Genomic DNA, 27,093 nt, shown 5'->3' with positions numbered 1-27,093 from the left:
TTCTACCGTTGCAACCACCACTTGATACTTATATGGTTTAAACTTGTATTGGAGCTATTTCTCGATGTATTCAAGATACGATTATTTCACAGGCAAAAATTTATGAGAAATGGTCTCACTGATTGTATTTTGTGATACAGATCTCTTATTTGGATCATCCATTAAAAATATATTACTTGTTATAGTGAATATCGGTAGGGATGACCCGTCTCACAGATAAAGATTTGTGAAACTGTCTCACAGGAGACCTACTCTATTTCGTATTGAAAAATAGTAATTTTTGGTGGCTATTACACAAATTTTAACAGAGAAGGGATTCTAATTTCACGTTGGAATTGGAGAAGTGTTAGCGTAAATGTGTAAGAATAAAGATAAATCGCGTAGCAATTAAAATTGTTGGGAAATTGGAATACTTGTAATGTTTGCAAGAACTTATTTTAAGTACTTTTTAGTTTTTACTGTAACATGTAATTTTACCTAAAACAAACTAAACTCTATATATTGATCATTGTATTCTCCGCGGGATAGAAACAATAACAGGTGGTTATGATGTAACTTCATTTTTTAAGCTGTAAAATATCACAATATTTTATTCATCGACCATTCTTCGATGGATAGATCGATACTCAATTAACATACGATGATCTCCATGAATCCACCAGAATTTTAAATTGTAATGAGATGAAAAGGAATTAATTACCTTAACCAAGAGTGATTCACTCACTTAAAAAAGAAGAAGATGATGAATGCAATTATTAGAATGAGAAAAAATTGTGTGGATTAAGAAGGATGGAAGGCATGCACTAGTGAGCTAGTTGGACTTCACACAGTGTGTTTCAATCCCGTAAAAAAGCAACGCAAAATTTCTTTAGTGTCGAATATATGTCATGTCTCAATCGTCAATCTCCTCAAACATTTAATGATCAATAATATTGTTTTTCGTGCAAAATATGTGGTTTCCATTTGGGAGTTTTGAGGAGGTTGTACTTTAATGGGGGCGCTGAGAAACAGTTCGTTTTCTGTCTTTTGTTGTTGTAGCTGAAGGGACATGGATCAACTTGCAGGAGGAGACCGATTAGTGGCTTGATGGTGGGCACTTTTTAATCCCAAGACTTGTTGAGATGGTGTGATTTGATTTGTCGTGACAAGGAATTTTAAGGATAATTAATCAACAGTTTGATAATCATAACTAGAGCGAAATAAATAATTATAGGATATTTAGTGATTTAACCAAAATCTGTAATAGTTGACATCTGTATGATTTAAATTGTACCATAGTTGAAACACTATGTTTCAATCACTTTCTTAATACATATAAATATAATAGGTCTCTTGTGAGACGAGTCAACTCAACTCATGTTTATAATAATAAATAATATTTTTGATATAAAAAGTACTAATTTTTCACGAGTGATCCAAATGAGATATATGTCTCACAAAATTGACTGACGAGATCATATTACATAAATATACCTTTTTTATGTCTTCTTTTTTTGGGTTCAAATTACATCAAAATCATATACTTGCATCAATGAATTAATAATCATCACTCTCATGTAATTTAATATATGGTAAGCAGTCACTTCTAAGACAAGATTGTGACTATTATACCCATAACTTTCGATGGGTATCAATGGAGGAGAAACAAATTATGAACTTTTTGAACAAAGTCGTGGCGAATTCCATTTTATAGTGGGGAAAAATATGCGACCCCGCCCCACCCCCCCCCCCCCCCCCCCCCCCCCCCATAAAATGCTATTGGAGAGCTTAGATTAGGAGTGATTAATTTTATATTGAGCACATATTATCTACATTTTGCACAAAAGGGTGGCACCAAAAATTATAAACCGGAATCTAAAAAAAAAATCATAAACATTGGCCACTTCACCTAATCAAATTTATATTTTCCAAACTTGATTTTGCAGAAAGTGAAAAATCAACAAGCCAGTTTAAACACTAATCCGATCCTCCTCGAACCCATCGGACAGAGCCTGTTCTTGATGAACCATAATAATGGTCCCCAACGTTGGCCACGAATAGCGGATCCCTCCGGTCAAAAATGTCCTCGTCGCTAACCGAGCTAGAATGATTTGTCTCCTGTTCAACCCGTTCTAGTTCTTTTGTTAGATCATCCATGGTCTTTCTCAAAGTGGCTTTGTTCATCTTCCCTGGCTCTACCGTCGAGACACCCACCATCGTGATCTTGGGAAGGGAAGGCGATTTTTCTTTGTCTTTCTTTGTAGAGTTCCCATTTCTGCACGTAAAAGCCGTAATCTTGAAAATCGTAAAAAAAAAAAAGAAAATTGAATTAAGAGGAGAATGGTGAAAACCTTGAATTGACTACGGTTTGTTGGTTGTGTTGCTTCAACCAGGGGTGATTAAACCAATCTCCAAAAGGGAACTGGAAATCACGGAGAAGTGCTTGTTTGCCATCAGCATTAGATGATGGTGTAGGGCTCGGAAGTTGAGTTTCATCCCCGAGATCAGAATTGGATATTAGGTTACATGGTTCTTTAGCTCTCAAAAAAGAAGCTGCACTCCTGCAAAATATAAATGTAAAATTAGCAGGATAAACTCGTAAGGAAAATGCAATATCCTTACGAAATAATATTGTTAAATGCTAAGAAAGTACTTTTTCTCAAATGAGTCGACCATATAAGGGAATTTGGGTTGTATTCCAGTGGCTTTCCGCAACCATCTATTCCCGAGAAGAACTCGGTCTACGGCGTAAAGAAGTTGAATCTCGGCAGCCTTTGATACGACACTCAACGGTATACCTGAATGGCCCATCTCATCCAGAACTTCCTGAACCTATCAAAAGCAGGGAAAATTTAACATAAACTAGAAACATGCATCAAAATCTTTTCAGAATGTAATTTTGATTGTTTTAAGCAGTACACAATAGTGGACAGGAGTATTTGTACCTCTAAAGGCTCCAAATTGCTCTCTCCCATCTCTTCAATAGCTTCGGCAGAGAGGTTGTCATCACCAATGTCTCGTCGGCGTTGTAAATTCCGTGTCTGAATTAACGCATGGAAATGCTGATCTACCGATTCTTCAAGAATGTTATCGAGCATGGTTTTGTTGAAAAAGTAAGGAGTGTACCTATAAAATAATCATCATGAGTATCACAAAAAGAGAAAGGAATAAAATGATGAATTTGACCGAAGAAAGCTACCATGAGTTGTGAATACCAGAAATTCCTCAAGAAATTCACCAAATCAACACATATAGTATGTATCAATTAACTCACCACTTGATACCATCGTTTGTTGCTATGGCTATATCCAAGTTTTGAGCACTAAAAACAGGAACACCAACCATTTTCTTTTTCCCATCACCATTAGGTAAGGTCTTCAAAAGTTTATTGGCTTCCTTCACCTGAAGGAAGTGAATGATCGGAAATCAGACAGAGATAGCAAACTTGTCATTTGAAGGTTTTTTTTATCAGGTTTTGTCACGGAAAAGTTCGTAACGCTCTAACCTGTCTCTCGTTCGGAACAAATTGAAACAAATCGGGCTTTTCCTGTGTATCACATGAATTAAGAGGAAATGTTATGCTTAACAAAACTATATAAGTAAGGCACGAATAAAATGAAAAGTTACTATACATAAATATGGTTGCAAGTCAAAATTCGAAGATCAAATGTAACCTAAAATTCCGATAAGGTCAAATTTGCAAGGAATACCATCATTCAAAGCCATGTGTTTCGTGTCAAATTTTATACCTTAGCAGTCATATTGGCTTGTATGACATCACAAATCATATTGCGCATATGGAAAAAATAAATGAATAATTAAACACAATTGCGGCACATGATATCAGTAGCCGAATGACTGTCGTTGCTCATGTTATAATCATTAGAAGCAAACATTAAGTAGACTTTGTCTATCAGAAAACAAAGCGAAAAAATAAATAAACCAACGAACAAATAACAGATTAAGAATTCAAAATATAGTCAAAATTTGCCACGGGAATGAAAGAGATAGTACCTTAAAATGCTCATACGCAATGTCAAGACGGCACGCACCAACCACACCACTGGGTATATTTAGCTGTTTTACATAAGAAACTGGAGATATAATGAATTAGAAGTTTGTCATCTCAAACCACCATCAATATCCTCACAAAAAACTTGAAAATAGGAGCTCACAAGCATTTGGAGAAATAGATATCTTATCAAACAAGGTGACAAAAGAATCGGATAAGAATCATAAATATTCACATTAGACACCAATCCAATATATAAAACACCTATCAGAATAAAAAACAAACTATTTGACTAACTAGGAAAATCATAAAAAATTTGGCTTATAATTTCAAAAAGGATAGTCTTTCTATCAAACAGTGGCCATTTTACAGAAAGCAAAACATGGTAAAAAAAAAAAGAAAGATCATGCTATTAAATCATACCAGCATCACCAAGATCCATAAAGAAACGGAACACAGGGCCATTCCTTTCACCCTTGGTCACTGCTGCAAACATTTTCTTCAGCCACTCTGGTGTCCTATCAATAAGATTAACGGGATATATAAGTAAATGAAAAAAAGCAAGATAGATCGCCCAAAATATCAAACACAAAATGAAGCAACCCGAAAAATAAGCAATTTTGCAACATAGATAGGCCAGTAAATGCCGGTCTATTGAGAAAAAAAACAATGTAGGTGAAAACAAAGTTAAAGAATCAACCAATTCTGACTAATTAGGAACCTCAATATAATTAATAATTTAATATATTAAGGTGCTGCATTTGTAATTGTCGCAGCTACATGGATCAATTTTTACATGCTTCAAGCAGCCATTAAATAGCAGTCATCCAGAATAATTGTCAAATTCATTTTCAGGAATGGGTCATATCATCCACCCTTATTAGAATTTAGAATAAACAAGAGTAAAATAAACTGTATTCGAACCAACATGCTAACTCAGAACTTGGTGATTCAGTTTTTTTCCTTGAAGACATTTTAATCTCATTGTTTCTAAATTAAAGCACCGTGGAAAACTAGAATTCCGAATATAAATCAGACCTCGAACCCATAAAATTCGAGAGTAATTTGAAGGGGAGAACCAAACATTTTGTCAGAGTCACACGGATAAATTCTAAAGCAAAAACGAAAAGGGTTCATCTTATCGCTTTCGAAGCAATTTTCTTCTACAGAAACTTCAGAAACAATTTGCTTGAAAATGCATATGAAATTCACAATGAAAGAAAAATTACAAAGGCCTGAATACTAAAATCAAACAAAAAGGTTTCTTTTATGCTTTGTAAATTATGATAAGTCCAGACAAGACTTATACCTTCTGGATATAAAAGGGAGGTCAAAATGAGTGGAGACGGCCATTAAACCGGTGCCAGAAAGGTCACACATACTGAAAACCTGCCCAACAAAAGCAGGTCCGCCACCTCGTCCGGCTGAAATTCGAACTGAAGAAGGGAACCCAGAACCAGCATTTGAAGAAGGCGAGCTTTCGATTGCCGGGGACGAAGAAAAAGGGGTTTCTCTTGACTCAGCTGAGGAAAGCGAATCGGGCTGGGCTGAATCCGACTGGGAGACAAGTGATATTGGCGAGTCCAGTAGGAGGAAAGGGTGGTGAATTTTGGAAGAACGTGGCGGCTGATATGCAGGTTTGGGGGTGAGGAAAGATGATAGATTAGTGGCAGCCGTGTGGAGGAAGCGCGGAAGGTGGGTGGCGGGTCTGCGGCGGCGGTCTCCGGCCGAGGCCATGGGAGAAGAGGAGGAAGCTGAAAGGAATCTCGAGGCAAGATCTTTTATCGCTCTCAACAATAAAACGTGTGTCCCCTCAGCGATTTTGCTAGAGAATGTTAGAGTCGTCGTTTTGGTTAAACCTGGTTGGGAGGACAATTTTTCTCACGAGAAAAACCTAAAATAAAGCGTATTTAGCGATTTTCCAAAATTCTCGAAACAAATCGGGGATGGACAACTTATACTATTACTAATAATAATATTTTTTAATAATTAAAAAAATCAAATTCATAACATTCAAATATCATTAATGATCTCGCAACTTTATGTTAATTATGTGTTTTCATTTTTCTTGTTATTAAAACTATAAGTTACAAAAGTTTCTATTGTTTATGCAATATTAGTATTTATATATGTAATTGGATTATTGTATAATATTCTTTAAGTGAATAAATATTTTTTTGGTTAATTAAACCGATATTTGAAGCGACGATATGAATAATAATTTAACTTGTATCAAGTCGTGGATGATGATGACAAATTCGGACCACCTCGTTGCCATTATTTGAAGCGAAAATGAGGACATAGATTAAGATTTAATGTTTACAAAGTCGATATGAGAATTTTCAGACCAATTAGATAGAACCGGGTATGAAGATCGGACATGGATCTAATCCCCGTGGGATTAAATAGGGAATCATCGATTAAAAAAATAGGGATGGGAAAAACATCTCGTCTCATCATGTCTCATTGTCATTCTTATATTTCGGACAAATTGAACGTGAAAATTGAAAAAAAAAACATAATACTCATGTTTTTTAAAATTTGGCCTAAGGCCTCATGTAAATAGAGTAAACTAAATATCCGGACGCACGCAACGCATCCAAAAATTTCATTGTTTTGGTTATATTATTTCTATGTCATGTCAAATTTCACTTCTATTATTGCATTGTTTTTTAAAAAAAATTTATATTTGATAAATTAATTTATTTTTAGCAGGAGAAATTCGATTTTTTTTTAAAAAAGCTAGCTAATCTTCAATTTCATTTAAGTCATTATTATATAATCTCAATTATTATTTTAAAAATTATTTTTATATCGGATGTGATTTAAAGAGACTCAAACTCGAGATCCGATGTCCTTTTTTCGAATATATGATGTCATAAAAAAAACCATTTTAGTGAACAAGATTTTACATACAATTGTTCATCTTTGACAAAATGGTAGCTCAGATTTTGTCATAAATTCTGTGTAATCTGTAGTGTCCTAACTAATAATAATAATAATAATAAGGCTAAACTGGGAGATTTTCCAATGAGATTTCCGTCACAAATTTACATACATTGACGAAAGATTACAGTTTTTTCCAAGAATTACGAATTGAGGTGGCAGTCACTCCATTCCAGACCCCTCTTAAATCTTCGAACCATCTCACAGAAGACTGGCTTTTTTTTTTCGTTTGCTGTAGGCCGAAACGATCGGAACTGTGATTAGATTTCAGTTTCGAGGTAATTCTCATTTTAATTTACGTGCCTTGCTCACTGTTGTTTGATCTATGACCGACTTTTCTAGTGGGATTTTTTGTGGGGTTCGAATTTTATTCGTGAATTTGAGTTGGTTTGTAATGGGTCTTTAGTTTTATGGGTTTTACCGAGGGTTTTGTTTTTCCTTCTTGTGGGTTGGGTTGTGGGGTGAGGTTTATGTCTTTAGTTTATTTTGGGTTTTATCTGGAATTCTAATGCTAAAAGATCCCATCTTTTTGAAGGGTTTTTTGTGTTGGTTTTGATGTGCTTTTAGTAATTGTTAATGCAATTATATTTCTGGGTCGAGGTTTTCTTTTTGTTGGATTTATAATATTTGTACGAATTTAATATGATTTTAATGTCTGGAATTGATGAACGAAGGCTGTGTCATGCATTATGATTTTAATGTCTGGAATTGATGAACGAAGGCCGTGTCATGTATGTTGAGAAATAATAACAGAAACAGATTAACAGCTAACAGAACTTGAAGGTAAAAGCCATACTAGAGAATTAACAAAGGGCAGACTTGAATAGATACTGCCAGCTCAATCTGTCCGATACCACCGGAAACATCCAGAAAGTTCGATTATTATCTTGTCACTTCATTGGTCATTTTTTAAGAAATTTTAGTTTTCTTATGTGGTTTGACACGGTGTTTCTTGTTCTTGGATCTTAAGTCGGAAAGTTCACTTTAAAACTTCAATTGCAGGTGTAGTTTTGGTATACAACACAGACATTGAGCATTCCGATGGCTGATTCTGAAGAAAATAATGCGCTATTTCCAATTTTTGTTTTGTCAATGATCGCTTTGCCTTTGGTGCCTTATACGATAACTGAAGTTATTCCGTGCTGCCTCAAAGAAAACGAAGAGCATCCACTGTGATTGTTTTGACTGTGTCAGGGAAATATCGCAAATCAATTTTTAAACGGGTCTGTAGCCTGTTACTCAACTTGTATCTCTATTTTAACTAAGGATGTAATTAATAGTATTTTTTACCATCTGATTCACGTTTTTCTTTCCCCAGATTGCAAATGTATCAACATGTGGTAACTTCATCTCGTGTTGCTATGGATCATTGTGGGAATTCTCGTGTATTACATAAAGAACATTAGTCGTGAGGTATTCCGTTACATAAAGTAATTTACGTAGTTGTTGAGTTGCCACAATTGTTCCATTATTCTAGTAGGCTGCCCATCACTCGATTTTACATTTCGTGCAAAGCCAAGTTAATCTATTCGCTTTTCATGAATTGCAAGTTGGAGCAATTGTTGGCTGTACCAATTGCCGCTATTGCCCTGTTTGGTTGCCTATCGGCAATGAGCCAAATGTAGTATTTGGATCATCGTACACTTGGAAGTTTTATATTACACAATCATCAACAGCTATAATTTATGGCTGAAAACGTTTTGTCCTACCAACAATATCTAAACTACTCTCATTATTCTATTGTTATAAACTTGTTTTTTCCTACATGTTTTTAGTTTATGTTCACATGGGATTAATGGTCTTCTCTCGATAATAATGCCACCGTGTTGTAACTTAGGTTCAAGTCTTTGAACCATTCAGTATTCTTGGATTAGAGCCCGGAGCTAAAGAATCTGAGATTAAGAAAGCGTATAGGAAACTCTCCATTCAATACCACCCTGATAAGAACCCTGATCCAGTTTATTTATATTTTGTAATTTAGCATGCTATTTAGAGTTTAATCGATGACAGATTGAGACCTTCTTCGACACGTTAATACCAATAAATTTCAATTTTGCAGCTGCTCACAAATATTTTGTCGAGTCCATATCCAAAGCTTACCAGGCCCTGACAGATCCAATTTCCCGCAAAAATTTTGAAAAATATGGCCATCCTGATGGTAGGCAGGTATTGTAGCTAGAAAGATAAGCTTATCTAACTTATATAAATAAAACTGAATGAAACAAAGCTGATACTAAATTATTTATGGCACAGGGGTTTCAAATGGGACTCGCTCTTCCCGGTTTCTTCTTAATATTGATGTTGCGTCAAGTGGTGTACTAGTAACAGGTATAGTTGGAGTCTGTATATTGTTGCCATCCCTGTAGCGACATGAATCGAAGGAAACCGAGCCATAGAGCAGACCCAAGCCCTGTTTTATGCACGAGTTCAAGCTCCGATTTGTTCGCAATTTCCGGCCATTTTTTTCGAGTCTCTCGTTGAGTTTTAGACCATGTTTAGTTTGTTGATCGAATCCCTAAATGCTTCCTTGCTTTTCCTGCGAATTCCAGGCATTTTAGCTCCTTTCCGACGTGATTCCGCCGAGTCTCCGGCCATCCACAACGACGAGAATACCACTGTTCGTTTAAGCGCCGATTCTTGGTAAACATTTGAGCTCGATTCCACATTTTGTGCGATATAGTAGGCTGCTGAAAATGGGAATTTTATTCGATTCAATTCTTTTGTCTTGACTTTTTCGTATCATTATCGATAGTTAATGGCTTCAGATTTGATTTCTTGAGGAAATGTTCCGTGTATTGTATGCTTATTTGGAATTGTGTTTGTTTGTTTAGAGCCTTATGGGCTTATTTGAGCTTATGTTTATAGATTGTTGGATTGTGTATAGCCAACGCATACATTTGACTGTTAATGAATTCAACACGTCGTTCTTCAGTTATTTTTACTGGAAAATTAACATAAATCAAGTCAAATACATATAAGATATATTTGTTAAAATCGCACCAGATCTTGATTCGTCAAAGTTTCATATTTCATTCGAGCTTTATGATATTTAGTATCATGCTGACTACATGAATATTTAAATATCTCAAACCTTATAGTTTTTTAACCATTGGCTAACAAAAGCCTCCCGTCATACTTGTTTTCCATTAGTTATCTCGAAGAGATAGCGATGCAAACAATATAGGACACGTTTTTCTATATTATATTCCAATGGATTAACGAATTTCTTAAACCATTAATAATTGAACCGTTCTAAATTGGCTTGCTCTAAACTTTCATTCGGGGAATTCATAGCTTGATGGTTGACAATGACATTTTTTAAAATGTGCCTTCGAACTTGATCCCCTTAAAGTAGTAAGGTTTAGAGGCGTAGACGTCACTGAACAAAGGCAGTCGCAGGACGCTGGCAAATGCAAAGGCTGTCAAGCGGAGGTTCCTTTTTCCCTCGATTTATTGTGGTTTCGTTCTCCTGTTTCAAAAAAATAACATTTGAATATATATATATACACGCAGAATATGATTTTTTGAACTCTAATCTCTTTCAACAAGCGAAGATTATGTCACTTCAATTACCAAGATGGTGTCTCTGTTAGTTTTTTTAGGGAAATTTCAAATTGTAAAATTTGAAAAGAAAAATGCATATGCTCATAGATAACTTACATTTGAGGATCAAAATAGTTATTACATATTTATCATATTTTATTTATGATATGATAGGAACATAAAACTATTTTTAATACATGGTTTAAAAAATGATATTATGGGCTTAGCCCAAATCATATTGTAAAAAGGCCAAGCTTCAAGCCCAAATATATAAGTAAAAAATCTAAATACTAGGGTTTCGTTTCGTCGTACTCACACCAAGAATTCAGCTGCTCCTGCTGTCTAATTGCTCGGTAACCATGGTACTGTGCATCTCCATAACCATTAATCTCTCAAAGTTTGTCTATTGTTTTACTAAAATTTAATATTTCCCTCTTTATTGATTTATATGTTATTTTCATTCAATTTCTCATTTAGATTATCCCAGAGAAGAACCGGAGAGAGATCTCGAAGTATCTTTTCCAAGGTCATATTAATATTGTGGTATTCTGGATTCTTGCATGTGTATAGAGATTTATGAATGCAATTATTAATTTCTGGGGTGCATTTTGGCGCAGTTATATGCATTTGTGTGTGCTTTTAACATGAATGTGGTAGTTTTGATTTAAAGGCGTTGAATTTTGCTCATACGGTTTGTGATACCTTTTTTTGGAATGTTTACAGAGGGTGTGTGCTATGCGAAGAAGGATTTTAATCTCGCAAAGCATCCAGAAATCGATGTTCCCAATCTCCAGGTGATTAAGCTTATGCAGAGCTTCAAATCGAAGGAATACGTACGGGAGACTTTCGCATGGATGCATTATTATTGGTATCTTACCAATGATGGAATTGAGTTCTTGCGCACGTACCTCAACCTGCCATCAGAGATTGTGCCGGCTACACTGAAGAAGTCTGCCAAGCCACTGGGCCGACCGATGGGTGGTCCCCCAGGAGATAGACCTCGGTAAGGATATATAAAGTTTATTCTTTGTGTATGTTTGTTGTTCATTTTCGGTGGATCTGTATATTTTGCTCGGTTAGGTAATTCCGACTATGTGAACTTTAACAGTGTCCATTGTATACGTTTGTTCTTAATGGGTTATTGGATCTCTATACTTTGCTAAGTTAGGTGGTTCAGACCATGTCTAGTTTACGGATGATAGAGGATGATAGAGTATCAATTTCACGGCAAGAGAGGTGGTTGCCCCCTCTCAAACAAATAAATATGTTGCGCTACATATTTTTCATAAAGTTGAAGTTTCACCACCATAATATTTTTTTGAATCATCCCCTTTGGTTCGATCTTCACCCTGAATCCTGTGTGAGATCCTGAATAGAATCCAGGCGCTTGTGTTACTCAATGACATCAAATTGGTAATTGTTTTCATGCATCTGATTGTTTGTTGGGTTGTAGATTCTGGATGTCTATGTTACTGTGATATGTGTTATTTATCATTATCATGAGGATTGACCATGTTCTCAATTGATGATACTGGAAAATTTGGCTGTGTGTTTGTCATTTGTGTCTGGTGTTCAATAAGATCTAGTTTTTACTTTAGTGATGAAATCATATATCAGGTGTACTTTTCTCTTTTATTTTAACTTCGGTAAGATTTGGGCTGTCATAAATTGTTAAGCTCTTTTGTCTTGTGTTTTCTCGATGCTAAAGGAGTTACTGCATTTCGTTTTTATCTTTTGTGGTGGTGTGCAATTTGTTAATTACGATCTTCTTTATACATTTTTAGTGATTATGTGCTGTTTTTTTTAATGGCATAGTGGACCTCCAAGGTTTGAGGGCGACAGACCTAGGTTTGGTGATAGAGATGGCTACCGTGGCGGTCCAAGAGGGCCACCAGGTGAATTTGATGGTGATAAAGGTGGTGCACCGGCTGACTACCAACCCGCCTTCAGGGTAACTTTTCTGTCATTAACTTTTTTTCTCAATCAGGAATGAGTTCCATTTGTATTCTGACTTCCTGCTGTATCTGTTTGAGAGCATGATTAACTCTTTAGAAAATCATGACTGGCATGACCTAGCTTTTTAAGTTCAGCAATTCTATATCTGAGATGATAAAATTAGGTGTTAAAGAATATTCTTGTATATCTTCGGAACATCATCCCAAAAAATGTATTTTTTAATTGATTTACACAAGAAACATTTTAATGTTTAATTTTCAAGGGCTTGAGAATCATAACAACATGTATATTGACGATGAGAAATAGCCTAAAGAATGCATCAATATTCTTCCTTTGGAGGAGGGAGTTCTTAGAGTTTGCATATTATTCCTTTTAGAAAAATTTCCCCCTGATCTTTCTGATCCTTCCATTGTATTATAATATCTTATTTGGCGAGATTAAAGTAATCGATGTTACATTTTCTTTCTGACCCATGGATTGCTTGAGTTCTCTTATTTCTTCAATTTACAAGTGTTTATTCTATGTGTTCTGAATCCCTCCGCATGTTTTGTATGAAAACTTAAATATAAGAAAGGGACAAAAGTGCATGAATATCCATCCTAAAAACATCGACTTTCTTCCTCAATGCAGGGTGCTGGCGGACGTCCTGGATTTGGCCGAGGTTCTGGTGGCTTTGGTGGGGCGCCTCCTAGTTAACTTGTCTAGGTTTTCGGTTCTCATAGGTTTTGCTTTTTGGAAATTCATGTCATTGTCAATTAGAACTTGAACGAACTTTTTTCATCAAGAAAACCTTAATGTCCTGCGGTGTTGTCTACAATTTTGTGCATCTTTTATCATTTTCAAATTGTGTTATTTGGAAGATTGGAGTAATTCCGGTTCCTATAAATTGCCCGGTGTATTTTTGTAACCGTGATCTCTTGCCATCACTACAAAAAAGAAAGGTGTTGGATATGGTTCTAAATAAAACCGTCGCCATTTAAAAATTTGCGATGATTTTACGGTTTTATAAAAACCATCGCCAATTTAAGTGACGGATTACAAAATCGTCGCTAATCAGCCGCGTTTTGCCAATTAGCGACAGTTTGGTGAAGTTACGGTTTTGCAATTAGCGACGGGTTTTTTAAAATTAACGACGGTTCAAAAAAAAAACGTCGCTAATTACCTAAACCGTCGTTATTAGATCGGCGATAGTTTATGAATGTTCAAGCAAATTGCAGATAAATATGGGGAATAAAAACCGCCGCAAATTGCTGATAAATATGGGCGTATTCGGTCCATTTAGTGATAGGAGCCGACTGTAACACTTGTCTACCTCTGAGAAACATTGTTCTATTACGACGCGATGAGTGATCTTCAGGTAAAAACTTCCGATGATTGGCGAACCATGATGTCTTGCCACTATATGGCAAATGAAAGACGTCTGAATCTGATATGCAGTGAAGACATGCTTGTTTTCCGACAGTGCTCCAACCAGACAACATTGCGTATGCGGGGAAATCGCTTATCGTCCACATCAAAGCAATCCGCATATTAAAATTTTGTTGTGTGTGAATGTCGTACGTGGTAACACAATTACACCACAAGGATTGAAGCTCAGCAATTAACGGCCGAAGGAATACGTCCAGTTTGTTTTTGGGGTTACTAGGTCCAGGTGCAATCACGGAAAAGAACATGTATTCGTCTTTCATACACTTCCAAAGTGGTAAATTGTATGGAGTAACAATGATAGGTCATGACGAATACTGATGGCCACTTTGTCCAAACAGTTGAAATCCATCTGTTGATAGCCCTAATGTCACATTTTGGATTTCTGATGAAAAAGATGAATGCAAAGCATCAAAATGACGCCACGCTGCACAATCAGAAGGATGTGTCATAGTATCACCGTCAAAATGTGATCCTTATGTCAACATATGTGATGATGTAGCTTTCGAAGCATAAAACTTTTGGAAACGTGGAGTGATCGAAAAATAATACATCAACTTGTATGAAATTCCATTCTTCTCAGGATTTTGAGATCGACGTCTACTACATTTGTACCGAGGATGTTCATATATCTTACACTCTGTCAAAACATCGTCAACACCCCATTATATAATACAATTATTCTTGCATGCATCAATCTTCTCAACCGGAAGCCCTATATCTTTGATAAGTTTCTTGGTCGCGTAAAAACTCTCAGGGACGTAGTTATCAGACGGACATAACTTTGACATGAGTTGACACATGTCATTGTAATTGCGCTCGGACATGTTGGTGTTCATGTTTCATCTTCAATAACCGAGCGAGCACAGACAACACGGAATGATCGTGTGGATTTCCTTTCCAAATTTCTTTCTCGGCTGATTTATGATTTAATATAACTGTTTGGACTTTCAGGGACTTCGAGAACAATATTTATTCTAGGGTTTTCTTCACCAAAATTCTCATTCTCATTTTCAGGGTTCTCGTCCATTTTCTTCAATAGTATCAAAAAAATCCGGTAACGACCGAGATGTACCTTAACAGTATCTTCATCTAAATATATTTTGTTCTGAAATTTTTTTCGATTGCAAGGAAAATGTATATTTCCATTTAATAAACACTCATGATGACTAAGTGCAAATGTTACAAATGACTTTACACCAACACAATATTCATTCGTTAGAAATCTATTCTTCAATCGACGATACATCCAATTTGTATTGTTATCCATTTTATCCTACAAAAGAATAAATAAGATTTATTCTACCGAATCACTATCATTTATTCATTTATTAACATATGAACTCCTTAGTTCTCATTGAACAATATAAGTATGCAGAATTAATAATTTTAATATTGACAATTGATTGAACATTTAAATTATAAAATATTTTAATAACAAACATGTAATATATATTATTTAATTTCTAAATAACATGCAATAAAACAAATTAAACTACGTATAAATCTACAACAAACTTACAAACTCAACGTAGAAGAGGTCGGAACACTGTTCACGCGCAAGAAAATCAGCTGGAAAACGATATGCACTACAAGCTAACAAAATTCATGATCTTAACCAACACTCACAAATCTACCAAGAATTGAAGCTAAAAAACTTACCCCAAATCAAAACTAAAATCGCCCAAGAGAAAAAAAATATCACAGATGTGAAGCGGTGCAGAGAAAAATGGACCGAATACGCCCATATTTATAGGCAATTTGTGACAGTTTTCTCAAAAACCGTCGCCGATCTAATAGCGACGGTTTATGTACTAGCGACGGTTTTATGGATTAACGACAGTTTTTAAATCCGTCGCTAAAATAAAAATCTTCGCAAATTTTTAAATACCGACGGTTTTGGTTAGAATCATCGCAAAGTGGTACACAAAGTATATTTAATGGCTTTTCATTTAAAATCACAAATTTCAACAATATATAATTTTTTTTAGGAACAAAAAATAACAAAATACTACTTATAAAATGTTTATATGCAAACACATTTATATAATAATCACTATGAGGACATAAAATTCACCGATGTTCAGAAACACAATCGATGTCAAGAAGCACAATCGATGTCAAGAAGCGTTAATCAAAACACAGAAACTCGGAATTCTTGACCTCAAATGACACTCAGAATCGAAGAAAATCATACACTAACAGAACATGTCTTCAACTCAACATTATCAATATCTAGCTTATCGGCAGGGAAACTACACTCAACCTTCTTATCTTGCAACAAACCACAGGGCTTCGGGCTCACATCGTTCGACGTACCGCTGATATCCGTACAATTCCAGGGCAACTTTTTCGGTTTCTCAGCAAAAAAACTGGATTTCTTCTTAGCCATCACAATTGTGACATTAGAAATGCAGATACCCGTAAAGGGATGCCCCTGGATCCCAGCAAGATTCCCAGCTATAGTTACGTTCTTTCCGACCATATCGATATAATTTATGTTTTTTATCACAGGAAAAGCCTTAGGGTCGTACCCTTCATCGGGATGCGAACCATATGAACCAGTCATCCAGAAAGCATACTTCATCGTGTTCATGTTCATGTTCCTGACAAAAATTTCTTTCACATAGGCTCCTCTTCCAGGGGCGGTTTTGATCCGAACACCAGACTGTGAGTTAATGGCATAGATTTCTTCCGCTCGAACGTCCTGGATTCCCCCGGACATTTCGCTCCCAAGTGCGATGACAGCACTATCCGGTGAAATGCACGTAAAGTTTCTTATGCTCAGGTGTTGTGTTGGCATCCCGAATTTTATACCGTATTCATCCCAACCGCTTTTAACCGCTATGCAGTCATCTCCCGACACGACATAGCTGTCTCTTATACGAGTGTTGGTGCAAGAATCTGAAACGAAAAATAGCTTATTAGCCATGCAGATAAGTAAAGATGCGATCTCACTCAGAATTCTCAAAGGGGGTTTGAATCAACCTGGATTGATCCCATCAGTGTTTGGAGAATCAACTGGTGCAAGAATCGTTAACTTCTCGATAATCACATCCCTAAAAAAAATTATGTTGAAACGCGAATTAGAAAACGTGATTTTAAACATTTGAGACGAGATAAATCACGAAAAGAAGTGTGTACCTGCAGTAAGTAGGATGAACATGCCATGATGGAGAATTGATCAACGTTAAATCAGAAATTTGGACTTGATTTGAATAAAGAATTTCAATGAGGTATGGTCTTGTGTTATTAAGTTCCTTGCCCTTGAATTTTTTCCACCATATGGCACCCTGCCCATCTATTGTTCCATTCCCTCCTGCAACCACATACTTTTATTTTTTAATAAATGGAAAATTCCCATAACTCCTTGCCTATCTATCATTTATGAAGTTTTTTTTTTATTTAGTTATGCTTATAACTTACTAAACGCGCGTGTGCTTCGCGTGCTAGTTTACATGATGAATCGAGCATTCAAAATCAATTCAATTTTCCTTCTGTAAAGGTTTTTTTATTTAAAATTAGGTATTGTTTTAAGGTGAAAAATCCGATTAGATTAACAGAATACATACCAGCCACTACAACATCGGTAAGATTAGTTCCGAATATAAGACTCTGAAACCTCTTCCCCGCGGCATCTCTTCCTCGTCCATATGAAGGTAATGGATCGATCAACGGGTACTCAGACTCTTCCTAGTATTCAGATATGTATAAAATTCAGTCATTAAATCGGGATGGGATTAAAAAAAATAAATTTCAAGGTAGAACTCGATTTAGTTTGCATCACAAGTAACATGGACTGATAAGATTTAAGCAAGAGAGTAGTGCACAACCTCTGATGCAAGAAGTACAGCTTCTTTGTGTAAATAAAGAGTGAAATGACTGATGAGGCTGAACGACCCAGTCAACCATTTTCCCGGCGGCACAACCAGCTGAGCCCCGCCGTCGGATGCAACCTTGCTGAGATTAGCAATGGCCGCCTTAAAGACCGCCGTGTTCGACGTTTTCCCATCTCCTTTACCTCCAAAATCTGCCAAACTTGCGCCGTGTTTTCGACAGTTTATGGCCTTATAATCCACTGTGCCTTTAGAGTTTGTGATTCCCCCGCTTTTTGCAGATGCTGCATTGATACAAAGAAACCCTAGAATGATACAGATCAAAGATCTCTTCGAAACCTGCAGTAAACCATATCATAGGAGAAAATATATCAAGATTTAGATATTTAATTTTTTGCATGTTGGTGACATATACAAGAATATATAGTATATTTGAAATATGGAAAATACACACACATATAAATATATTATATATGTATGTATACATATATATAATTAGGTCTACATATACTTACCTTGAAATTTATGTGGAAAAAATGGTGAATTCCCATTATAATTGTGAAGAAGAACGAGAATAAGTTGGGGGCGCATTGTTGATTTATATAGCAAACTTTGTATATGATTACGCAATAAATGCGAATCAAAGAAAATCCTATTCCATAAAAAAAAAATCTTATTATAAAATTTTGCAGTCGTGGTATGTTTACAATTAATTGTGGTAAATTTTATACAGAAGATATGCATTACCTTTAACAGTCAATTAGGGCATCCACAATGATGCTCTTTACACGAGTTTTTTTCTACAACAATTTTATTGCCTTCAGTTTTTTACTCCGTTTCATCCTGTATTCTAATTTTTTTTTTTCTTAATTGGATGTGAGAACTCACTTGAATTCTGGAAATATTGAAGAAAATGATATTTCATAAAATTCTCTCAATCGTCCTAATATCCAATTTTCTGCTCCCACACAAGAATAGGCATCTTGTGAAACGGTATTCAAAATAAAAAGTAATACTCTTAGCATAAAAATTACTACTTTTTCATATATAGATGATTCAAATAAGAGATATGTCTCACAAAATACGACATGTGAGACCGTCTCACACAAGTTTTTGACGCCACACAATACCCTCACAACTTGTGTTGCATTATCTTAACGTTGAAATATAAAAGAGGCTGGAGCACAGGCCAACTTTTGTAAAAGTTAAATAAAAAAATTAAAAATGATTTTAATGTGTGAATAGATATTTCAATACCTAGAAGAACAAGCCCATAATTGGGGAATAAAGGAATCTAATCTAACCAAATATCAAGAAAATTTTAAGACATATTCGGTTTGAATTAGCTATATTCGAGACCGAGTTCAATTTGAATGTTGAAAATTTTAATATTATTGACTCGAATTTCGGTTTGAATCAAGGCTTAGTTAGAGGACGGTTCAGGATATTAATACATATTTGCGAGCTATTCGAAATATATTTATTTAATATTAAAAATTGGAAACTATTAAACAAAACAATTTGGGGGTTCGAGTTCGGCTTGAACAAAAGTTCGAATATGTTTGGGTTCGGCTCAAATTCGATAATTTCGAATATGAATTAAATATTTTTCAAGTCGCCTCGATTTTTTTGCTACCTTAACTGAGAACACTAGTTTTCTTATTTTTTTTATTTAGTGGCTATTTTGAATTTTAAAAAAATTTCAAACCAAACATCATTTTAAAAAAATTTAAAAAACACTTTAACTAATAAATTTATATCCAAACTCATTAGATATAATTATCACAATGAGATGACCGTAAACGGATGACCCTCGACCCCTGCAAGATTCCCAGCTATGGTTACGTTCTTTCCGACCATATTGATATAATTTATGTTATTTATCATCGGAATCGCCTTGGTGTCCAGAAAGCATATGAACCAGTAATCCAGAAAGCATACTTCATTGTGTTCATGTTCATGATCCTGACGTAGATATCTTTCACATAGGATTCTCTTCCAAGGGCGGTTTTGATCCTAACCCCTGACTGCGAGCTAATAGCATAGATTTCTTCTGCTCGAACATCCTGGATTCCACCGGAAATTTCCCTCCCATGTGCGATGACAGCACTATCCGGTGAAATGCAGGTAAGTTGTCTTATGCTCAACTGCTCGAGTGTTTTGTTGGCATCCCGGATTTTATATCGTATTCGTCCCAACCGCTCTTGACCGCTATGCAGTTATCTCCCGATACGACGTAGCTGTCTCTTATACGAGTGTTGGTTCAAGAATATGAATAACACAATATTGAATAAACAAGAGAATTTTAATATATTTTAAAATTATTTATCTTCTCTAAGTTTACTACATATCATTAATTCCCAAGATTAGTTGTCGTCGGATACATCTTATCTCTAATTTAATTAATTTTTTTACGAGGTCTCTAAATTAATTATTTAAACATAATAATACGGGAAATTGTTCTACGTATTAGAATTATGTATCTTCTCTATGTCAATTTCTCAAAGAGTAGGTCTCTTGTGAGACGGTCTCACGAATCTTTCTCCATGAGACGAGTTAACCATACCGATATTCAGAATAAAAAGTAATACTCCTAACATAAAAAGTAATATTTTTTCATGGATGACCCAAATAAAAGATATGTCTCACAAAATATGACCCGTGAGACTGTCTCACACAAATTTTTGTCTTTCCCAATTTAGTTTCCACTGTATACATCTTATCTCTAAATTATGCTCAATTCATGCTTTATATAAGTATCACTATAAAGAAAATAATTAATCCCATCTTATCCACCGACTTTATTAGTTTGACTATGAAGGAAATTATAATTAAATTTTTAGTATGAAAAAAAAACCCTGAATTTTGATATTTTCTCATCATATTCTTTTTAATCTTAATGACTCGATTGTACAATTAATTAAATGTTCATAAACCTTATCCCATAATTTTATAATGCTGTTTCACGCCACGAATTTTCGAGGCCACTTTTCTATTATTTAACTAGCAATCTCGCGTTGTATGTATATAATAATTTTTTAATAGTTAGTAATTTGATATATATGAAGTGACATTTTAATAATTTGGAAAAATTATGTTTGAGTGTAAAATAAAATAAATTGAGTAGGTATCTTGTGAGACGATCTCACGAATTTTTATCCGTGAGACTGATCAACCTATTGGGTGTCCACTCTTCCGTAATCCGACGGTGCCACTTCCACCTCACGTTCCTCTGCTGCCGCACTCACATTCTGACACGTGTCAATGTACCGCTGTCACATTATCACCTCCCATTTTTGTGCATTATTCCAATATTGGCTTTTCCTTTACCAAACCTTTCCTACCCCTGTTTCCATTTTTTTTTTAAATAATTATCTAATTGCATATGCTTTTTTCTACAAATATTTTAAAAACATAATTATCTATAAATTATGATAACATTGCATATGCTTTTTCTACAAATATGTTAAATTCTCTCGATCATCATAAATTGTAAGTCAAATGCTATTATTAATAGATAAATGGTTGGTCGCAGGGAAATGAAATATTCGAGTAGTATTGTAGAAGTCAATTATAAATTTCGATAAAACGACGACCAATTGACCCATGCATGTAATTATAAAAGAATTCAATCTTGGGCTAATAACTAATTGCGAAAATATGGTTGTGTCAGGGCTGTGCTCTTGTAGTACGATACACAACTTTTTTTACAATAAGAAAATCTATTTGTTTTATTCTTTCCTTAGATCACAAAAATTATTACATCACGATCTTGTAAATAATTATAATATTCGATTTTTTTTTTGAGTGAATAATGTTAAGAAAATAAAATGTGAATAAAGTATAAGTTACAGATGTATTTTTTAGATATAAGATCAATAATATATTTATTAAAATCTACATTATAAATTGAGTATCGACGTTCTATAAATACTTGATATTAAATTTTTCAAGAAATTGCCAAAAACTCACCCAACAAAGTTTTTTAAGCCTAATAACCCTTTTTTATGTTTTCTTTGTTGAAAGTTTCGAAAAAAAAATCACATTTGCACTTTATTTTTACTAATTTTCATATCATATGTACTCATTTGTTAGACAATTTACTATTTGAGAAATTTTCTTTACATTAGTACACTTTGATTTGGTAATTCAAATCAAGTTAAATCTAGTCTAGTAATTTTATTATTGTGCTACACTTAAAAATAAAAAAACCTTGCAATTATTAATGTTCCAAAAAATCGACCTCGGTTTTGGAGTCATGCCAACTTTTAGGGTGGCTATGTCCCTGAATTGTCCTTATTAGAGATGTAATCGAGTCGAGTCGAGCCGAACTCTTGAATGTTTGAGCTTGGTTTGTTTATAATCGAGCCGAGCTCGAGCTTTATTTAACGAATATATTCATGGCTCACGAGCTTATTCAAGCCTTTATCGAACCTAAACGAACTCAATAAATATGAATTGTACATTTAAATATTCATTAAATTCATTAAAAAATAAATTATACATTTAGAAAAAAATATAATATTCTTATTAAAATTTGTCAATTTATTATAATAAATAAATTTAATAGATTTTTCTATATATTTCATAATTAATGTGTTAAATCAATAAATTAAATATCAAAATTATTATTTTTCATCTAAGATATTACTTATAAATTTACTAACGAACATGTTCACGAGCTAACGAGCCGAATATCGTAGAGCTTGAGTCAATCTTTTGCCCGAAAGAATTTTCCAAATGTCTCACTACTTTCATTTTATAATGAGAAGCTTGGCAAAGTGAGTAGTTACCCATTAAATAGAGGAAAATTGATTAAATAACATCGAAAAACTTTCATTTTTGTCGTGAATTGAAAAAAAGATTTGTTATAATTGAGTCTAATACAAAAAATCTTGTTTCGAACTTGAGGTTTTAGTATCAGACGAGCCTTTAATCCTCTATCGGCCCAAAAATTGTATCTTTATTTATATATATATATATATATATATATATATATATATATATATCATCAATTTTTGAGTCACATTAAATCTAAATTAACTCTAAATCAAGCCGAATTGAAATCATTTGAGATATATTGTTTTCAACAGTTATCTATCTATCCATTTAAAATATTCGAACCCACGATTTATTTATATGGAAAATGAGAGCATCATATGTTTATAAATTAAAATTGTAAATAATTTTTTTTTACCAAATTAACTTGTAATTGATAATGGTATATGGATTCGAATTAAAGGGTCATAAATTGTAGGCATAAAAGCGGAAGTGTCACAGAGTGGCATTTTGGTAAATTTCAGTAAGCCAAGCGTCAAATCTCCAACAGAAAACAAAGAATCCTTACAGCACATGCAGACGCCTCCAGTGTCCGGTATAAAACTAGGACCCGAAAGCCATTATTCCAAACCCAAGTAGTGGTCTACATACGTTTGACCCGACCCGCACCCAGCCTCCACGTAAAACACTCTCTGAAAACCCCTCGAAAATCCTCCGCCACCTTCCCGGAACCTCCGCCCATGGCCGCCGGAATGTCCCTTTTCACCAGCTACAGAACCGTAGTCCATTTCAAGCACACCCCACCCCCCTTCACCTCAACCACCACACCCAATTTAATCTTTTCCCCTCTCCAGAAATTTCGCAGGATTTCAAGGTTCAAGCGGAGCAAGAAACCCGATTTGACGGTTTGCTTCGTGGTGGAGGAGGAGAAATTGGCGGCGGAGGGATTAGTGGGCAGCTTGGAGGATGATTCGACCGAGGAGAGCGGAGAAGAGCGTGAGAAGGAAATCTCCACCCGGTGGGTGGCGGAGAAAATGGCGAGGAAGAGGTCGGAGAGGTTCACTTATCTGGTTGCGGCGGTTATGTCCAGTTTCGGAATCACTTCAATGGCGGTGATGGCTGTTTACTACAGATTCGCTTGGCAAATGGAGGTAAAATCCAACTCCATCAATTCATCTAAAAATTCAACTGACACCAAATTTTCAAATTTGAAACGATGACTCAAGTTTGGATCTCCATCTCAAGAAAGAAACAAAACTATACATCAAAATTATCTCAATAAAAAAACGAAAATCATAATGCGGGCAACTTTTTTCCCCTTCTTGCTGCAGGGTGGAGAGGTACCTTACACAGAAATGTTTGGTACATTTGCTCTCTCTTTTGGGGCCGCTGTAAGTTCCATTTCAATTTATTGCCTAAAAAATGTAATTCTGCTAACTTTTTTATGTATACTTTATTTTTAAGTGATAAGTAATTTCTTTTGTTAAAATTGAATTTAGGTTGGAATGGAGTTCTGGGCAAGATGGGCACATGAAGCCTTGTGGCATGCTTCATTGTGGCACATGCACGAGGTTAGATTATAATGAAATTTCAAAACATAAAATTTAAAAAAATTCATTTTCCTTCAAAATTATAGCATTAGCCTACAGGGCTCTTTTTTATAATGTTTTTTTTTAAAAAAAAAATATTAAAATGATGTTCTTTGGGTTTTTTTATGACAACGGTGGGAAGTGGTGTAAAAGAAGAGGTTTGTGTCTCTCCGACTTGACAACATTTCTGAGTTCTTTGAAACTAAAATATGTTCTTTTGTTTGTCATGTTAATTTCAGTCTCACCATAAACCGAGAGAAGGGCCATTTGAGCTCAATGATGTGTTTGCTATCATTAACGCTGTTCCGGCCATTGCCCTGATGGCGTATGGGTTCTTCAACAAAGGCCTAATTCCTGGCCTCTGTTTTGGCGCTGTGAGTATACATACTCTTTTAACTTTCTTTAGTTGATTATAACGTCAAGGTTTCATGTTTGGGACGAAATCTCACCCCGATTTTAAAAAATGTCATTTTTATTTTGAGGATTTGGTCCTAGTTAGATGGCCGGGATCTTTCGATTAAAAGTAGTGGCTATTTGGTATGCACGAGTGAATTCACATTGCCTCAGCTTTTTCCATTGAAAAGTTTATAACTGAAAATTGCCATCTTTTTTTTTCCATCTGAAGCAAAAAAAAACGGCGCTGATTGTGTGCAGGGTCTTGGGATAACCATGTTTGGGATTGCCTACATGTTCGTCCACGATGGTCTCGTCCACAAGAGATTTCCTGTGGGGCCCATCGCAAATGTGCCCTATTTTAGGAGAGTAGCCTCTGCCCATCAGGTATATATAATATACACACAAAATAATCATATATACATACACACACAAAATATATTATGTATCTTCTCGTTCTATATTTGTCGACGTTCTATGTTCGACTTTCGGTTTTGAATGGTTGTGATTTCAGCTACATCATTCGGAGAAGTTCAACGGGGTCCCGTATGGGCTCTTCCTGGGACCCAAGGTTGTCACCTTAATTTATTTTTATCGGTTTCAATAATTTTTTATTTAAACTGTTACTTTTTTTTTTATTGTGATTTAATGGTTTAATTCTTTTGTTTTTGGGTGTAGGAACTTGAAGAGGTAGGAGGGCTTGAAGAGTTAGAGAAGGAAATCAACCGGAGAATTAGATTATCCAAGAGTTTGTGACAAATTTTGTTTTTGGAAAAAGTTATAGATGTTACTGTAAATTAATTGAAATGTTATTTTCAATACAGGCGGAATATTGTGATGTAAGATATCCTTTTTGAAAGTGTGAGCATTTTAATTTGTCAAATTTTCATTAACACACAAATCCATAAAAGGATCTTCTCTTAGCGTATAAAAGTTGTACAAGATATTAAATTTGTTAGATGTATATTTTTGATGGTATGTTTGGATCGATTTGAATACGTCATATCTTAGTCATGAATTTCAAAGGCAAAAACTTGTGTGAGACGGTCTCACGGGTTGTATTTTGTGACACAGATATCTTATTTTGGTCATTCATAAAAAATATTACTTTTTATGCTAAGAATGTTACTTTTTACTGTGAATATCAGTATGGTTGACTCGTTTAACGGATAAATATTCGTGTGACCGTCTCATAAAATACCTACTCAATTTCAAATTCGATATAAAAAAACGAATTGCATAAAAAAATTGAGTAAAATGCGATATATTTGGATTTGGAGTTGAAATATAACCTAAATTTACTATGTTTTAAAAAGATGATTTCCTATCATTTTAACATATCATTATACATTTTTTTTTTCAATCACAATCTTCTAAAATTGAAGTGACATCAAACAATGCAATCTGTAAATTATGAAATGTTTGCACATTTAGATTATAACAAATGTGACCATATTCAGAACTTTGGAGAAGCATTTATCAAGAAGAGATAGAAGCAAGTTGTGTGTTTTGACATATTTGTTGGCAAAAAGGAATGGGCTCGCATTGTATTTTAAAATGACGTGTCCAAAATATTTGGCATATATTTTGAGACTCGTGCCCAACTAGGCTCGGCGAGTGTTTGGGAAGCCAAAGCTTGTTGCGTGCATGTGTCACTTGTTTCATGCTCCCATCTTTCGCAAACTTGCCCGTTGCTTGTACTTTGAGAAAATTGTACAATGTTTGTTTGTTTTAATAATTTATGTTCTCGGATTTTCAGTTTTAATTTAATATTTTTTAATTTTAAATTTTTTTATAAAAAGTGAGAGCGTCACATCGGTGTTGCGGTTATGTCATATCTACGAGGCTGTGTTTGGTTGGAGGAAAAAATAAATTAATGATTAGTAAGAAAATGATTGTCATAGAAATGTAATATATAGTATAAAATAATATTATGTTTGGTAAGATTTTTAAGTGTAGGATAATTTTGAATTTTTTGATGAAAAGACAAAATTGCCCTTTCTTTTTTTTTCTTCTTCCACTTCGGCGGCGGCGGTCCAACGGCGTTGATGGTCCGGCGGCCGATCCGGCAGCGGAGGTGGCGACGACGGTCCGGCAACGTCGGTGCGTCCGGCCGGTAGCCTGCCGTACGCCGGCGTCGACTGGTTCTCGGCGGCTGCCGGCGGCGATCGGTCGACAGTCGGCGGTGGAGGGGCCGACAGCGGCGGCGGCGGTCGGCTGGCGATTTCGACGGCGGCGACGACGGTCGGTGGTCGGCGGCGGTGGTCGTGGCGGGAAGTGGTGGTGAGTTTGGATATAGGAGAAGGATAAAATTGGAAAAATAGGAAGGATTAAGAGTTTGATAAATAATCATACGGGGTAATGAGTGATTATTTTAACTCACATAATATAACCTAATCATTCATAGGAGGGATTGACTTGGTTAAATAAAAAACGTACCAAACATGAGATTAGGTGGGTTTAAAATATATAAAACAACCTAATCATTCAAACCAAACGCTGCGTAATATATCGAAAAATGACTACAGTTGAAAAAAAAATAACATATTAAAATTGAAATTCAATCACATAAACAGTTGTTTAAAATCACAAAAGTTGCTCAAATATTATTAGCTAAAGGCAAAAATTTGTATGA

At 35.0% G+C, this 27,093-nt stretch overlaps 4 protein-coding genes and 1 long non-coding RNA gene across 5 annotated transcripts; 3 read left to right on the top strand and 2 right to left on the bottom strand.

Annotated features, from left to right (window-relative positions):
• Window positions 1-1,828: 1,828 nt before the first annotated feature.
• On the bottom strand, window positions 1,829-5,832 carry LOC142540028 (uncharacterized). The gene is made up of 9 exons (XM_075645880.1): window positions 5,301-5,832; window positions 4,415-4,509; window positions 3,994-4,073; window positions 3,485-3,526; window positions 3,254-3,381; window positions 2,925-3,105; window positions 2,633-2,811; window positions 2,331-2,540; window positions 1,829-2,254 (listed from the first exon to the last, which is right to left on the bottom strand). Exons 1-9 carry the CDS (start codon window positions 5,726-5,728, stop codon window positions 1,957-1,959), a joined length of 1,641 nt encoding a protein of 546 aa, XP_075501995.1. The 5' UTR covers window positions 5,729-5,832; the 3' UTR covers window positions 1,829-1,956.
• Window positions 5,833-6,942: 1,110 nt separating this feature from the next.
• Window positions 6,943-9,824, top strand: LOC142517755 (uncharacterized). The gene is made up of 6 exons (XR_012813367.1): window positions 6,943-7,215; window positions 7,940-8,160; window positions 8,256-8,350; window positions 8,775-9,103; window positions 9,191-9,265; window positions 9,487-9,824. It is a non-coding gene; the product is annotated as an uncharacterized LOC142517755 (long non-coding RNA).
• Window positions 9,825-10,757: 933 nt separating this feature from the next.
• Window positions 10,758-13,295, top strand: LOC142540021 (small ribosomal subunit protein eS10z-like). The gene is made up of 5 exons (XM_075645867.1): window positions 10,758-10,842; window positions 10,958-11,006; window positions 11,204-11,483; window positions 12,296-12,431; window positions 13,067-13,295. The coding sequence occupies exons 1-5, from the start codon at window positions 10,840-10,842 to the stop codon at window positions 13,130-13,132; spliced, it is 534 nt and encodes a 177-aa protein (XP_075501982.1). The 5' UTR covers window positions 10,758-10,839; the 3' UTR covers window positions 13,133-13,295.
• A 2,609-nt stretch (window positions 13,296-15,904) lies between these two features.
• LOC142517746 (putative polygalacturonase) lies at window positions 15,905-18,368 on the bottom strand. Its single transcript, XM_075620153.1, has 6 exons — window positions 18,213-18,368; window positions 17,695-18,036; window positions 17,434-17,554; window positions 17,006-17,180; window positions 16,850-16,920; window positions 15,905-16,765 (listed from the first exon to the last, which is right to left on the bottom strand). Exons 1-6 carry the CDS (start codon window positions 18,246-18,248, stop codon window positions 16,053-16,055), a joined length of 1,458 nt encoding a protein of 485 aa, XP_075476268.1. The 5' UTR covers window positions 18,249-18,368; the 3' UTR covers window positions 15,905-16,052.
• Window positions 18,369-23,089: 4,721 nt separating this feature from the next.
• On the top strand, window positions 23,090-25,351 carry LOC142540014 (beta-carotene 3-hydroxylase, chloroplastic-like). The gene is made up of 7 exons (XM_075645855.1): window positions 23,090-23,627; window positions 23,808-23,867; window positions 23,976-24,047; window positions 24,305-24,439; window positions 24,720-24,845; window positions 24,973-25,029; window positions 25,137-25,351. Exons 1-7 carry the CDS (start codon window positions 23,217-23,219, stop codon window positions 25,212-25,214), a joined length of 939 nt encoding a protein of 312 aa, XP_075501970.1. The 5' UTR covers window positions 23,090-23,216; the 3' UTR covers window positions 25,215-25,351.
• The last annotated feature ends 1,742 nt before the right edge of the window (window positions 25,352-27,093 follow it).

This window comes from Primulina tabacum, chromosome 1 (assembly GCF_025594145.1).
Source record: "Primulina tabacum isolate GXHZ01 chromosome 1, ASM2559414v2, whole genome shotgun sequence".
Taxonomy (NCBI): Eukaryota; Viridiplantae; Streptophyta; class Magnoliopsida; order Lamiales; family Gesneriaceae; genus Primulina; species Primulina tabacum.
This window is presented reverse-complemented; position numbering and strand designations above follow the sequence as displayed.